Genomic DNA, 14,230 nt, shown 5'->3' on the forward strand with positions numbered 1-14,230 from the left:
GTAACAAAGGAAATAAAGAAAGGAATATTTGTCAAGTTCAAATGCTTTCTTTCAAGTAATTTTTTAGTATTTCATGGAGGAAGGAGGGAAGGGATGAATACATTTTTACTGAAGCAACTTCTTTTTTTTATCCACTTTTTTCTCCTTTTTCTATTTACATTTACATTTACATTTAGTCATTTAGCTGACGCTTTTATCCAAAGCGACTTACAAGTTCTGTACGACAAGCCATCAGGAAGGGCACAACTCTATCAGCTGAGCAACAATGTTCATCAAAGTGTTGAGTGCTACAGTGTAGGTTAGTTTATTAGGACAAGTGCATGACAGTACGGTTAGTTAGGGTTAGATTTTTTTTTTTTTTTTTTTTTAATTCATTAAAATTCATTCATTTTTAATTCATTTAATTTTATTTTGCTCCCATCCCAATTTAGCCGTGCCAATTCTCCCCTCCCCTGTCTTGAACGTTGCTCGCATATGCCCCCCACTGGTCGGCTGTAGGGAGGATAGAAGCCTTGCATCACATGTCCCCTCCGATACATGTGGAGGCAGCCTGTCACATCTTTTCACCTGCCAGCGCGGACTCTCATTCGGCGAGGAGTAACGTGTGGGAGGCTCACACTACCCCGACATTTCCTGTCTCTGCTGTGCAGGCGTCCCCCAACCGACCTGTAGGAGTCGCTGTCCACAACGTCCAGATTACCACCCATCGACTTCCACCCGCTGACTCTGCCAATTGAGTTAGTATGACGGCCGGCCCAAGCCGGAGGCAACGCTGAAAATTCCCTATGCGAGTGTGTACAATCTTTTTCATGTTTGCATTAGTGAAAAACTGCATATTACAGCGGCTCAGCTGACCCTCCCTAGATAGTTATGCAATTTATATACATTGAGCTAGTTTCCTTTCAACAGTACTTTCTTTCAAATATCAAATTAAAAGATTGCTCTGCTGCATAAATAACATTTAAGGAACAGTACTAAGGTATAATACATTCATCTCAAATCCAAATCTCATTGTTCTCACACAGTTAACAGGAATAGGCACTATCCACCAATTAAAATGTTAAAACGTAATGCTCTTCTCCAGAGTCAGACAAAAAGATAGATACCATGGAACTTATTTGCATATGTACTGGGAAAGTACCCCAGTGGCAACATGTTGGGAGATGGTTGCTTCCAACCTCTCCGAAATATTTGAGACATGTAAACTTTAGTAAAAAAAATAGACTCTTAGGCTGCTTCTCATTCACCTTTGTTCCCTTGTTGAAGTCAACTAACTTTGAACCTTTTCCAGCGAGGGAACGGTTATGACCATGCACTTCTTCAGCTCTGGCCTGTGTCGTTGTGCTGGTGAGATTAGGGTTCATAGTTCGACTGAGGTCAAGAGCAAGTTCAGGATGCAAAATCCCAGTGTTATTGGTCCGCCCAAGGCTAAGGCTGCATTGTTCCGTTGTGTCTGTCTCGTCTACGTCTGTTTGCATTTCATTCTCAATGAGGAGAATCCGTTCGTTGGATAGGGTTGACTCTGTGTCCGTCTTCGCCAGATTTGTGTCCGTTTTGAAGGACAGAAAAGTTTGGAGAGGGTAAACGTTTGAAACCGCCGGATATGTTACCATCCGCAAAGCTGTTGTTTCTGCAAAGGCACAATTATGTTTGATAAAAAACAAAAAAAAACAAGGGAGAGTAATACCTTCCGTAAAAAAAGAAATCCTAAAACACAGTCTTAGAACTCCCACATTTCAGGTCAGGCTCATGTATTCGGTGCCACATGACGTATATATCAGGCGGCAAGAACCTATGTACCAATATCATTTCTCTGTAATAACAAGGATCGTAGGGGTCTTGTGTACGTGAGGGGATGTGCAGTCCTGCGGTCTTGACACCCATGTGGGAAACAGGCCCGAGTCCCGCCTTAGCCAGACACATCCCCATGTAGACGTCATCGATGGGTAGAATCCTGATGGACGCAGACATTTTGTATATGAGCATGGCTGTATAGCCTGAGAGGAGGAAGCCCCCACCACCGCAATAAGGGGGGTATGAGTTGGACTCTTGTACCTGAACTGGGATATAGTACTTGCTCCCCGGCTCTCGGATAGGTCCCACGTACTGAATCAGGTGCCCAGTGAAGAGGTGCTTGCTGCCGTCATTGTCCTTGAGGCTCTGAAGGTACTCCACCATGTTGTCCGTGTTGGCGAAGATGTCATCGTCTCCGTTGAGGAGGAAACGGGCCTGGGGACAGTTCCTCTCCATCCACTCCAGGAAGAGCATCTGCTTCAGGGTGAGGTTGTAGAAGGAGTCTTGGAAGTCCCACTGCAGGATGTCGTTGTGCTCACGGTGCTCCAGTTCCAGGAGCCTGTTCAGTCTCTGCTTCTCGAATCCCGTGCTTGTCGTTCCCGAGATGAAGATCCTCCGGATCCACACGTTGTTGTGTAATCGCTCCTCGGCCCAGGTTTTTCGTAGGACTTCTCGCCGGTCGTAGTTCCAGGGGGAGCTCTTGATGACCAACAGGAGGAAGACGTCTCCGGAGTTGTCCACTCCTCCGCATTTGCCAGGGACGTCTAGCAGCATGGGGAAATGGCGACAATGACAATAGTAGAGGAAGTCTTGGATGTGAGCAGGGAGAGCGGAGAAACCAGAGACATTGGCTGCAGACAGGTTTTGCTGACAAGTTGGCCATGAGAAGGCAAAGGAGCTGTCATTGTTTGGAGAACTCCTCTGATCGGTTGCCTCTCTTTTATTGGCCTGTATATGGAGGGTCACGTCGTCATGGAAATCATCTTTCCTCAGAAGGACAACCAAGCATAGAAGTCCAATCAGCATCAGAGCCGTTGCCTCAAGTTTGCATTTAAATCTTCTTCTCATCCTTGTTGCTCTGCAATGACAAACCAGAACAACGTTTTCATATCAGCCGTCTACATTTAAATGTTCTTCTCATCCTTGTTGCTCTGCAATGACAAACCAGAACAACGTTTTCATATCAGCAGTCTACATTTAGAAATTATGTTGTAACTTTTAACATTTGTTATATATTTGATTACATGCATTGTCATATTAGGCCGTAAGGTGCAGGCATCGTTTCATCCCGTTCCCACCTCGGCGGACTACTACATTTTCACTCTGGGTGAAAGATATATTGGTGTAGATTTAGGAATAAAAAGTCCTCCATTTACAATCCTGCCCGTTTTGCGCAATCAGAATTTTAAAGTCGGGACTAGATCTTTCCTCACGAACGGATACTTGGTCACCACAGAGTTTTATTTGACGTAATTGGTGCGAGTTCGGTCACGTATCTTGCGCTCGACCAATAGCAGCTCTCTTTGTTGCGAGGATACGGGCGACGTCCGTTCAGAAAGAACGTGTACAAGATTTTACACAGACACGGTGGGATAGATATAGAAACTGCGTCGAACGGTGGCTTAACCTACCAGGCCAGAATCATACCATTGTGGAGATATACAAACATTGTTTAGAGATCAATTTGTGTCATAAATGTCATGATATATATCTGTATATCTGTATGTCGTGTATGTCATAAATGTCATGATGAACTTGTGCTGTTCAAGTTGGTCATGAGCAGTAAAACTCCTGTTTTTATACACAATCAGATTGTTTTTAGTAATACTGTGCACAAGCATTACACTAGAGTTGAACACTGAACTCTCCACGCACAAGCACACATGAGCACACACACAACACACACACTGTACACGCTCACACACTAGCAGCCACTTTAACATGAGCACACACACACTCATGCTGCACACGCTCACACTATGGACACTTTACAGAAGGAAAGGTCACTTTAAGAATAGTATAGCTTGAGATTGTATAATATAACATTGTATAGCAGTGTACATAAAGACCCAGTGCCTCATCCGTAGCTAACAGTGTACTGCACTACCACAAGACCTAGCATGTCCTACCATGCTCTGTAAATAGCTCATGTACAGATACCGATATGCCTACTTTGTTTACTTGTTTATTGCACTATGTCGCTCTATTGGTTGGACTCTTATTATTATTACTTGTATTATGCACATCGTTGCGGGCGAGACCCCCCGCATTTCACTGTATACCTGTATGCCGTGACAAATAAAACTCTTGTATCTCTTGTATCTTGTATCTTGTATCTAGAGGTTCCAGTAGTGGGCAGCTTGAATTGCCAGGTCCTAGAACCAGCGCTTTGGGGAGATCTTTTATTTTTAGAGCATTAACTCTTTGGAATGGCCTGCCTCGGAACCTCTGCTGCATTTACAGTAGATTCACTTTTAAAAATAATCTTAAATTGTTTTTAAATTGTTTTTAACACTGTAAAGTATTTTTTTGTTTTTGTTTTACACTAATGTAATTTTAGCTATCTTAATTGTTACAGTAGTTTCATTATGCATTGTGTGTACTGACTTTTAATAATTTTGTTTTTGCAATAGTGATTGTTTTTGTATGTTTTTCTTTGTGTGTGGACCCCAGGAAGACTAGCTGGTTGCTATCGCACCAGCTAATGGGGATCCCTAATAAAATAAAATCAAATAAAATCAAATTGAAAATGGGGGACCCTGATTAGATTAGATTGTACTTTATTGTCATCATAGGGGTGTAACGGTACACAGAAGCCACGGTTCGGTACGTACATCGGTATTGGGGTCACGGTTCGGTACGAGTTCGGTACAACAGAAAAAAATAAATATATATATATATTTTTAATCCTCTCTTTCTCCGATTTTTCTCTGTTTTCTCCCCGTTCCAATTTAGTCGTTGTGCCAATTCCCCCCCTCCCCTACCTGGTTGTTGTGCGCATGTTCTCCTACTGGTCGGTACAAGGGAACCCTGACGTTTTTTTATATTTATGATAATTATTATAATTATTATTATTAAATAGAATAATTTTCTATAGAAAAAGTATGTTTCTTTTTTGTATTTGATGTCTGGCAATGTATGGGGCTGCGGCACTGCAGATTTACCCTACTCGAGTCCGGCGGGGGAGAATGTTGGTGTGTTTGTTGGTGTGTTTATTTCCATTGGTTTCATTTGGTTATAGTCTATTTGCCAACACAATGAACCCGGAAATTTTGGAACCACCAAACTTTTATGATAGATATGGATAGTATGGGTCACCAGCACTTAGAAACTGCCGGATGCTAAGTTGTACATGTTGGGCAACTTTTTTTATTTGCATAATTAGCGACATTTGCATAATCACCTAAATGGACAAATCTCGGAAACTACTTGATCAATTTCAACAATGTTGGAGTGGTTTTGGGGGTTATTCGGGATGCTGAATCCATTTATGATACTCAAGAGTTTCGGAATTGCAATATTTACTGGAATTTACCAAATTTCAATTTCAAGAGAAATTCTGCTGAATAATATTATGGGGAAACTTACTCCTTGCTTACAAGTCTTGGTTATCATAGACTCAGGTCTACTGTAAGCTTTAAGTCCCACATTAACAAGGTGACAAAAACATAATTCTTCCACCTTAGAAACAAAGCTAAAGTACAACCATTTATAAATCAAAAGGATGCTGAAAAACGGATCCATGCCTTTATTCCAAGCCGACTGAAGAAAATCCTTCAGCTTATTCAACTCTCAGCTAGGCTATTACACTGGCTTCCGGTAACATTTAGAATTGATTTGAAGGTCCTCCTCCTTATGTACAAAGCCCTAAATGGAACCAGACCAAGCTATATTGGCAATTTTCTTGTCAACTACATGCCCCCAAGAACACTACGATCATCTACTTCTATCATCTTGTATTTTTATTTTCTGCATTGCATTTATTCTGTCTATTTTATGCTCATTTGATTTATTCTAGTGTATTTTCTGCTGTGAAGCACTTTGGGCTGCAATTCTTGTATGGAATTTGTACAAATAACGTTTATTATTATTATTGCCATCCTTAGAGTTATTTGCTACCTCTATCTAGCAGGGCTCAAATTATTTGAAATGGTTTTGTTAACCCTCGTGTTATCCTCAAATTGACTTTACACTCTTTATCCTTGGGGACATTTTGACCCCAGCAGTTTAAACCTCCAGAAAATGATCATAATCAAAAGTGTTACCCAAATGTATGTTTCAAGTGCTTCATGTTACTTAGTTGATTACCTAAATAACCATTTAAATAAAACATTACCCCTACTCCCCCCCACCCACCCAATTATACATACATAATATATATTATGTTGTTCAAGTGTAGAGTGGGCCCATGATAACTTTCCATTTTTGGAAAGTAACGTGTCTGCTTGTGGTTGAGAGACAACAGGAGCATCTGCACTAAGGGTCTCATTCTCATCAGAGGAGGACGCCTCATAATCAGGGTCTCAGACACATTCTCTCCTATGTCACTTTCACCGTCAAATATCTGTGACAAAACTTCACTGGCAGAAAACTTTTTCTTCAAGGTAATTTTCAAATGAGAGTTTAGAAGGCTGCTATGCAAGCTATGTTTGCTCCTCCCCTATGTTGCGTAAAGTTTAGGTAGTCAAAAATCACAAATAACAATAAAAATACAGTCCGGGATATACATTCTAAAAATTGCACAGTGTTTAGAATGCCCATTTCTCCTTGTTAGGGACCAAGCCGTGAGACAATGAGGAAACAGGAGTTGTAGATGAAAACTGGGTTTTTATTTACCCACAAGGTGCAAAACCATTGCAAACCAAGAATTTGATAACTAGGCCCTATTCCCCGTACCTGGTTCAACTAAGTCGATCAAGAGTCCCATTATCCAGATTCAGTTAACCCGATGTTTGAAGCCGGGATTTTCCTGTTCCTGGAACGCTGATTCAGTCTCGTTAACTCGAGCCAGACTTGAGACTCTGGATAAGTGCGCGCGGCCGCTTCAGTTGAAAAGACAGCAGGTGTAGATCGCAGAAATCCTGATCTTCTAACGGCATTGATTGATTGATTGTTTTACAGATTGCAGGCGGCTCAATAGCCTTGCCGACAAGTTAAATGCATAATCTATAGGCTAATTTTAAATCCCTCATTACCCCAATCAATCAGATTATATTCCTTTAAACGTTCCTGCTGGCAGTAGGTTTATGCATTGAATAATCAAATGAGATCTTGCTAGCGAAAATAATTAGTTCAACTGTTTCAGAATAAGGATACGGCTCTCTTATCCATTGATTGATGTATGGTGGATTTTTTATTTATCTGTACTGCGGTGTGACTGTTTGTCCTTTTGACTTTCACGCAGACGACCGGGGTTCGAATCCTAGTCTTTTCCTTCTTTTTGCAATGTAGGAATAATTCAATTTGGTGCACGTTGAGAGCTATATAAAGAATGACATCCTCAATGCATGTAGATTTATAATATTTTAACTTAAAACTAGGCTACTTTTGCGTATAATCATTAATATTATATTCCAAAAGAATTATATTGGAAAAGCGGGGTTTCGAACACCGGTCGCCCGGTTGCCAGGATTCAGCACTAGCCGCTGCGCCACTGTGCCAGACGTGATATACTCATTGTTTATGCATTAATGGACGAGAGACCCGTGTTTAGAATATTTTTCTTACCAAAAAATGAAGTTTTATCTCTTTATTCTCAAATGCATTAATGTGACGTCAACGGCTCATTCAATTTCTCAAACCCGTCAAACAGCGCATCTCATCAGACATTTTAATCCCAGTTACAATATCACACAAAAACCACAATCCCCGCATAGACACTTCAATTTTATGCTTGAATGAAACACAATCCGGCGCTCCGTTAAGCAAATCTACAGCGGAGATTAATATATGAAACTAATCAGAGCCAAACGGCCGATAGGTTTCATTCATTAAAAATATCCCTGCGGGATTCACATTTGCAATGAGCCGTTATTAAAATAACCACATGCAGCGTGTATCGCGACTCCGAGCGCCGTATATGACGTGCATTATTTTATTTAGGACAAAGTAAATCTATAGGCTCAATATGATTTATTATCAGCATTTAGTTCTATTATTATACATTTCAAAAGCCCCCTCTAGGAAAACGAAGCACAGAAACGTAATTCAGAATGGTATAAATGGGATCTCTAGACTGTGAGAATCATTTCAGGAAACGAGCTGTCACTCCTTTGCGGGGGCGTGTCCATGGTTCATCCGGCTAACTGAACTTAACCCTGCTCCCGACCAGGCTCAAACTTTTTGATCTGTTGTCATGGTGATTTGGACAATCGCGCGTCGGGGAACAGAAAGGTCCGGCTTAAGTCAGGCTTGACCGAAAGTTATCCGGCTAACTCAGTTATCCAGGTACGGGGAACGGGGCCTAGGCCTATAGATAGGTTTCTCGTCCACGTCAGCAAGGAGGCCAAAAGGAACGTAATAATCAGAACAGTGGGGCACTGTATGCAGTGTTTCTCAACTGGTGGGTCGCGACCCAAAAGTGGGTCGCGGGGCCATTTTGAGTGGGTCGCGGAAGTGTGAAAAAGAAAAAAAAAAAACTTTTTTTACCTTTTTTTTTCTCACTACCTATCTTTGTGAAAGTGGCTTCTCAGCTCTGGTCCAGCTGAAGACAAAGCGGAGGAACAGATTGGACATTGAGCATGACCTCAGAGTTGCTTTGTCTACCATCACCCCAGACTTTGAGACTCTTGTCAGGAGCAAACATCATCCCCAGTTATCCCATTAGTTCCCTGCATGTTAAGCTAAGAAGTCTGCTAAGAAGGATATATTATTTATTATTATTTTATTTCATTGTGTTTTTAGCCCTTAGTTGCACTTTTGTTGCAACCCCAGTTATCCCATTAGTTCCCCCAAACGTAGGTCTGTTATGTTAAGCTAAGAAATCTGCTAAGAAGCATATTATTTATTATTATTTTATTTCATTTGGTTTTAGCCCTAGTTGCACTTTTGTTGCAACCTCAGTTATCCCATTAGTTCCCCCAAATTTAGGTCTGTTATGTTAAGCTAAGAAATCTGCTAAGAAGCATATTATTTATTATTCTTTTATTTCATTGTGTTTTTAGCCCTTAGTTGCACTTTTGTTGCAACCCCAGTTATCCCATTAGTTCCCCCAAACGTAGGTCTGTTATGTTAAGCTAAGAAATCTGCTAAGAAGCATATTATTTATTATTATTTTATTTCATTTGGTTTTAGCCCTAGTTGCACTTTTGTTGCAACCTCAGTTATCCCATTAGTTCCCCCAAATTTAGGTCTGTTATGTTAAGCTAAGAAATCTGCTAAGAAGCATATTATTTATTATTATTTTATTTCATTTGGTTTTAGCCCTAGTTGCACTTTTGTTGCAACCTCAGTTATCCCATTAGTTCCCCCAAATTTAGGTCTGTTATGTTAAGCTAAGAAATCTGCTAAGAAGCATATATTATTTATTATTCTTTTATTTCATTGGGTTTTTAGCAATAGTTGCACTTTTGTTGCACTTTTTTGTGTTTATTTCATGTTTTGAAAGATTGCGTATTACTGCAATTTTTTTTTTACATAAATCATAGTGGTTCAAAATTTTGGGTCGCGACTTAATGACTAAGGAAAATGTTGGGTCCCGAGGCTAGACCAGTTGAGAACCACTGGTATAGAGGATACTTTGTAGGACATGACCTCGAGAACATTTGAACCTGTTTGGGGAGATATTTCACACAGACACAACCAGGAATGAGGAAGATAGTGGTTTACCATTGTATCTTTGTTCCTGGATTGTAGCCAGCTCTTCATAACAACTCATCAACAATAGTCTTCCGGGATTCTGAAATCGGGAGGAGATTGCGGGGGGAGCAAATGAATGAATGTGGATGAGAGCCGTGATGTAAGTGGTTGCAGCTACGGCTGTGTGGGTGCTGGAGACATGATCGAATAGACTTGTATGCGCCTGAATCTCCTGAACACGGCGCGATCCATTCCTAATCGATCAGAACTAAATCGGCAGAGAAAAAGCCAATTTTTAAGCACCTATTCGGCTATTCCCCATGCACATGCGCAGATTGCCCACGGATTGTGACGCCACGCACACCCACCCTGGACTGTTCCATCAGAGGGGGGAGCTTCGGTGGTAGTCTGAGTGGCTACAGACCACTGCACTTAAATATAAACAGTCTACCTGGAGACTCAATGAGGTAATTGTAGATGTCGCCATATGACTCGTCTGGCCATTTAGTGGGATCATTGTTTCATTATCCTGTTCGGCTGAAAGGACACTGGCCACGAAGCTCACCCCTCTGATGGAACAGTCCAGGGCGGGTGTGCGTGGCGTCACAATCCGTGGGAAATCTGCGCATGTGCATGGGGAATAGGTGCTTAAAAATGGGCTTTTTCTCTGCCGATTAGGAATGCAACCACTTACATCACGGCTCTCATCCACATTCATTCATTTGCTCCCCCCGCAATCTCCTCCCCGATTTCAATGTAACGCGGAAGTGTAGTGGTCTATTAGGCGCTCTACAAATTAAAGTTATTATTATTATTAATATTATTATTATTATTATTATTATTATTATTATTATTATTATTATTATTATTATTATTATTATTATTATTATTATTATTATTATTATTATTATTATTATTATTATTATTATTATTATTATTATTATCATTCTGTTTACAATTGAACAGTCCATGAAAATTATCTATAAATTCTGCATCTTCTGAAACATTTATAAACAGAAAATTCAAAAAGAAGTTCACCAAAATTTGGTAAATTCCAGTAAATATTGCAATTTTGAAACTTTTTTCTTCTCTTAAGTATCATACAACTGGATTCAGTATCCCGAATAACCCCCAAAATAACTCCAACATTGTTGAAATTGATCAAGTAGTTTCTGAGATTTGGCCATTTAGGCGATTATGCAAATGTTTGCTAATTATGCAAATAAAAAAAGTTGCCCAACATTTACAACTTAGCATCCGGCAGTTTCTGAGTGCTGGGGATCCGTACTATCCATATCCATCATAAAACGTTGGTGGTTCCGAAATTTCCGGGTTCACAATGGGGCTCTATGGGGTGGCAAATAGACTATTAACATTATTGGGCGAACAAGAAAACGAAAAAACTGTAAAATTGTAATGACCCTGCAGCTGTTCCAATGTAAATGTGCCTCGGTGTGCCCGGCCACGCGCGCTGTTCTGGCTGTTCTGTATGGCTGCGCGTACCGCACCGTGACGACCGTACCGTAAATTCGCGGGACGAATAGCCTACACGTACCGTTACACCCCTATGTCATTATATTTGCATACAACGACATTTGGGACTCAAACCTAAGGTGCAGTAATAAAATCACAAGTAATAAAAGAGAAACATGAAATCCTATACAGAAACATTAAATGCTATACAATAAGACAATGTTACAGTCCTGTACAATATACAAAATAACAACAATATACAGAATAGCAATACACAGGCGGTTAGGTGGCCGAGCGGAGATTGCGTTCGTCACCAGCCCCGGAGCTGTGAGCGAATCCAGCTCACAGCTCCGGGGTTGTCACCAGCTTGGCTGGCCGTCTGCACTAATACAATTGGCTGTATCAGAGGGTGGGAGAAGCTGGCGGGGTGGGTCCGGGTCGTTGTAAACAGCGACTCCTACAGTTCGGTCGGGGCGCCTGCTAAGCGCGGATAGGACTTGAGTGGGATAGTGTGATCCTTCCACACGCTACGCCCTCTCAATGAGAATCCGCGCTGCCAGGTGAAAAGAAGCGGTGATTGGCTGGACGTGTGTCGGAGGAAGCACGTGGTAGCCTCCACTCTCCCAGATGATCTGACTGTGGGGGGTAAGTGCGCAGCGACCAGGAAGGGACTGGGAATTGGCATACGACTAACATTGGGATGGGAGAAAATCGGAGGAAAATGGAGGGGGAAAAAGACCAAAAAAAAAAAAAAAAAAAATAGCAATACACAAATAACAATCACATTACCCTAGACCAGTCTACCTTTGATGGTCTTAGCAAATATGTGTGCCACCTGTATGGCCAGCCATCAGCTAAGAATGTGAATGATGCCAGATATAAAGCATTCTGCATGGCATCATTGGCTTTGCCAGAACTCTCTATGCCCCCGACAAGTGACGCATTGTACCAACGCTGCAAAAGGGCAAATGACCAAACAGCTATAATGAGACATTCATTGAAAGCTATAATGTGTGCCCCTTCACCTGTTGGCAATGGGTGGCACATCGAGGATGGGGAGTTAACAGTGACCTGGATGACTACAAATCCGGCCCCTGATAGTGTGTTGCAGGTAGTCCACTGCGGTTGCAAACAGGACAATTTGAGACGGGAAGATGTCTGCAAAACTGCCATGTACAGATCTTTGTCAATTTGTTGAGATCAGTTTGACACTGATCTCTCCACACACCTCACTGTTTACTCATTTTACTCTGTATTGTATATTGTATATATGTATATTGAATAATCTTTACTTACTTTTTACTTTCTTACTTTTTTTTTTACTGTATGAAGCACACTCTCGGATGAAATGCTTGTTTCTGGCTCATACAGAAACAAGCATTTCATCTGGGTTAATTATAGTCCCTTTTGAGCCATGTCTTTAGGCTGGACTTGAATCTAACAGCATTGATTACAATTTTCAGGTCACAAATCGATCTCTAAACAATGTGTGCATGTCTCCACAATGGTATGATTCTGGCCTGGTAGGTTAAAGCCACCATTCGACGCAGTTTCTATATCTATCCCACGTGTCTGTGTAAAATCTTGTACACGTTCGTGAGATTCATATAACATTGTTTAGAAACCTTTTTGCGAACTTTAGAAGGTGTTTTTTGTCCATTTTCGTCCTGTTCTGATGTAACGTTACTCTGTGGATGTCACCCGTCGCCCGTATCCTCGTAACAAAGAGAGCTGCTATTGGTCGAGCGCAAGATACGTGACTGAACTCGCACCAATTACGTCAAATAAAACTCTGTGGTGACCAAGTATCCGTTCCGACATTAAAATTCTGATTGCGCAAAACGGGCAGGATTGTAAATCCTTTTTATTCCTAAATCTACACCAATATATTTTTAGCCCAGAGTGAAAATTGTGTAGTCTGCCGAGGTGGGAACGAGAATCATCTTCTAGCCACTTCTCAGTCGTCACCGTACGGCCTGTATTGTATTGTGTTGAGTGACATGAACACATTTTAGGCCTCAACTCATAACTTATCTAGCAGGATTTGTGAAGTATACTTTGCCAGAGGGTTCTGGTGCCTAGATTTAATTACCAGAGAAGTGACATTCCATTTGACTCCGCCCCCTCTTTTAAAAGCTCCTATAATTTACTTTGGCAAGATAACTTGTCTAGCAGGATTTGTGACGTAATGGCTTAAATTGATGTTCTGCAAAGCTCGTTTAGTGACAGACTCTTCTTTTTACTGTCTTATGTAACTTGTACTGTGTTATTGTTTCTTGTTTGTGTATTTGTACTCGCTCTTGTGAGGTTTCTGTCCTTGCCTTCTCACTCGTTCTGTTCCTTTAACCACCCTCGCTTTGTTTTCATTCATTTTTTCTGTCAAGTATTTCAATTCCCTCGTTCACACGTTTCTCCCCGCTGACGTCATCTGAGACGTCGCTGATTGGTTCCCTCACTTCCCCACGCTTTTCAATCACATTCCCCAGCTGTCACTGCCTTTCAATCAATCGATCCCTCATTATTTATACCCCGTTTTCCCCACCCTAAGTTGTTGGTTCGTCTTGATTTGTCGCTGGATGTTTTTCCCCGTTGCTTCTGTTTCACTGTGCTATTCTCCAGGAATTCCTAGAAGCCTTCGCTTGGATACCTGCTCCGTGGCGCGCGCTCGCCTCCACTGTTGTTCCTGTTCCTTTACGCAGCTCGTCTGGGTGAGTTCTTCTAGATTGACTGTCTTGACCTATTTCCGATTTTCGTGTGTAAACCTTTACACTGAAGTCTACCACCTTTTTGTCAGACAGTCACTCACCCAGCCATTATCGTTTTTGCTCTTTCCTTTTTTGGAATAATATTTTGGGGATCTTCCACCTCCCACTGTGTATTGACACGAAGATATTATTTCACATTTGGACTGTGTTTGGATTTTTGCTCACTGTGTATTTACACGAAGATATTGTTTCACATTTGGACTGTGTTTGGATTTTTGCTCACTGTGTGTTTACACGAAGATAGTTTTTCACATTTGGACGGTGTTTGGATTTTTGCTCACTGTGTGTTTACATGAAGATATTCACTTGGGCTGTTTTTGGAATATTGCACATCACTGTGTTGTTTAACACGAAGAATATAACACCCTGTCCTCCAGCTCGTTTCAAGTCTGCTCTGTCAC

At 41.3% G+C, this 14,230-nt stretch overlaps 1 protein-coding gene across 1 annotated transcript in view; it reads right to left on the reverse strand.

Moving 5' to 3' along the window:
- Nucleotides 1–441: 441 nt before the first annotated feature.
- The window catches only part of LOC311231926 (N-acetyllactosaminide beta-1,3-N-acetylglucosaminyltransferase 3-like), an 83,720-nt gene continuing 69,931 nt past the window's right edge, over nucleotides 442–14,230 (reverse strand). The window contains exon 2 of the mRNA XM_084318559.1: nucleotides 442–2,872. Coding sequence (XP_084174685.1) covers nucleotides 1,708–2,862 — 1,155 coding nt within the window. The 5' untranslated portion in view covers nucleotides 2,863–2,872 and the 3' untranslated portion in view covers nucleotides 442–1,707. The remainder of the gene's footprint in view (nucleotides 2,873–14,230) is intronic.

Source organism: Notolepis coatsorum, assembly GCF_963971535.1.
Source record: "Notolepis coatsorum genome assembly, chromosome: 7".
In the NCBI taxonomy this organism is placed as follows: domain Eukaryota; kingdom Metazoa; phylum Chordata; class Actinopteri; order Aulopiformes; family Paralepididae; genus Notolepis; species Notolepis coatsorum.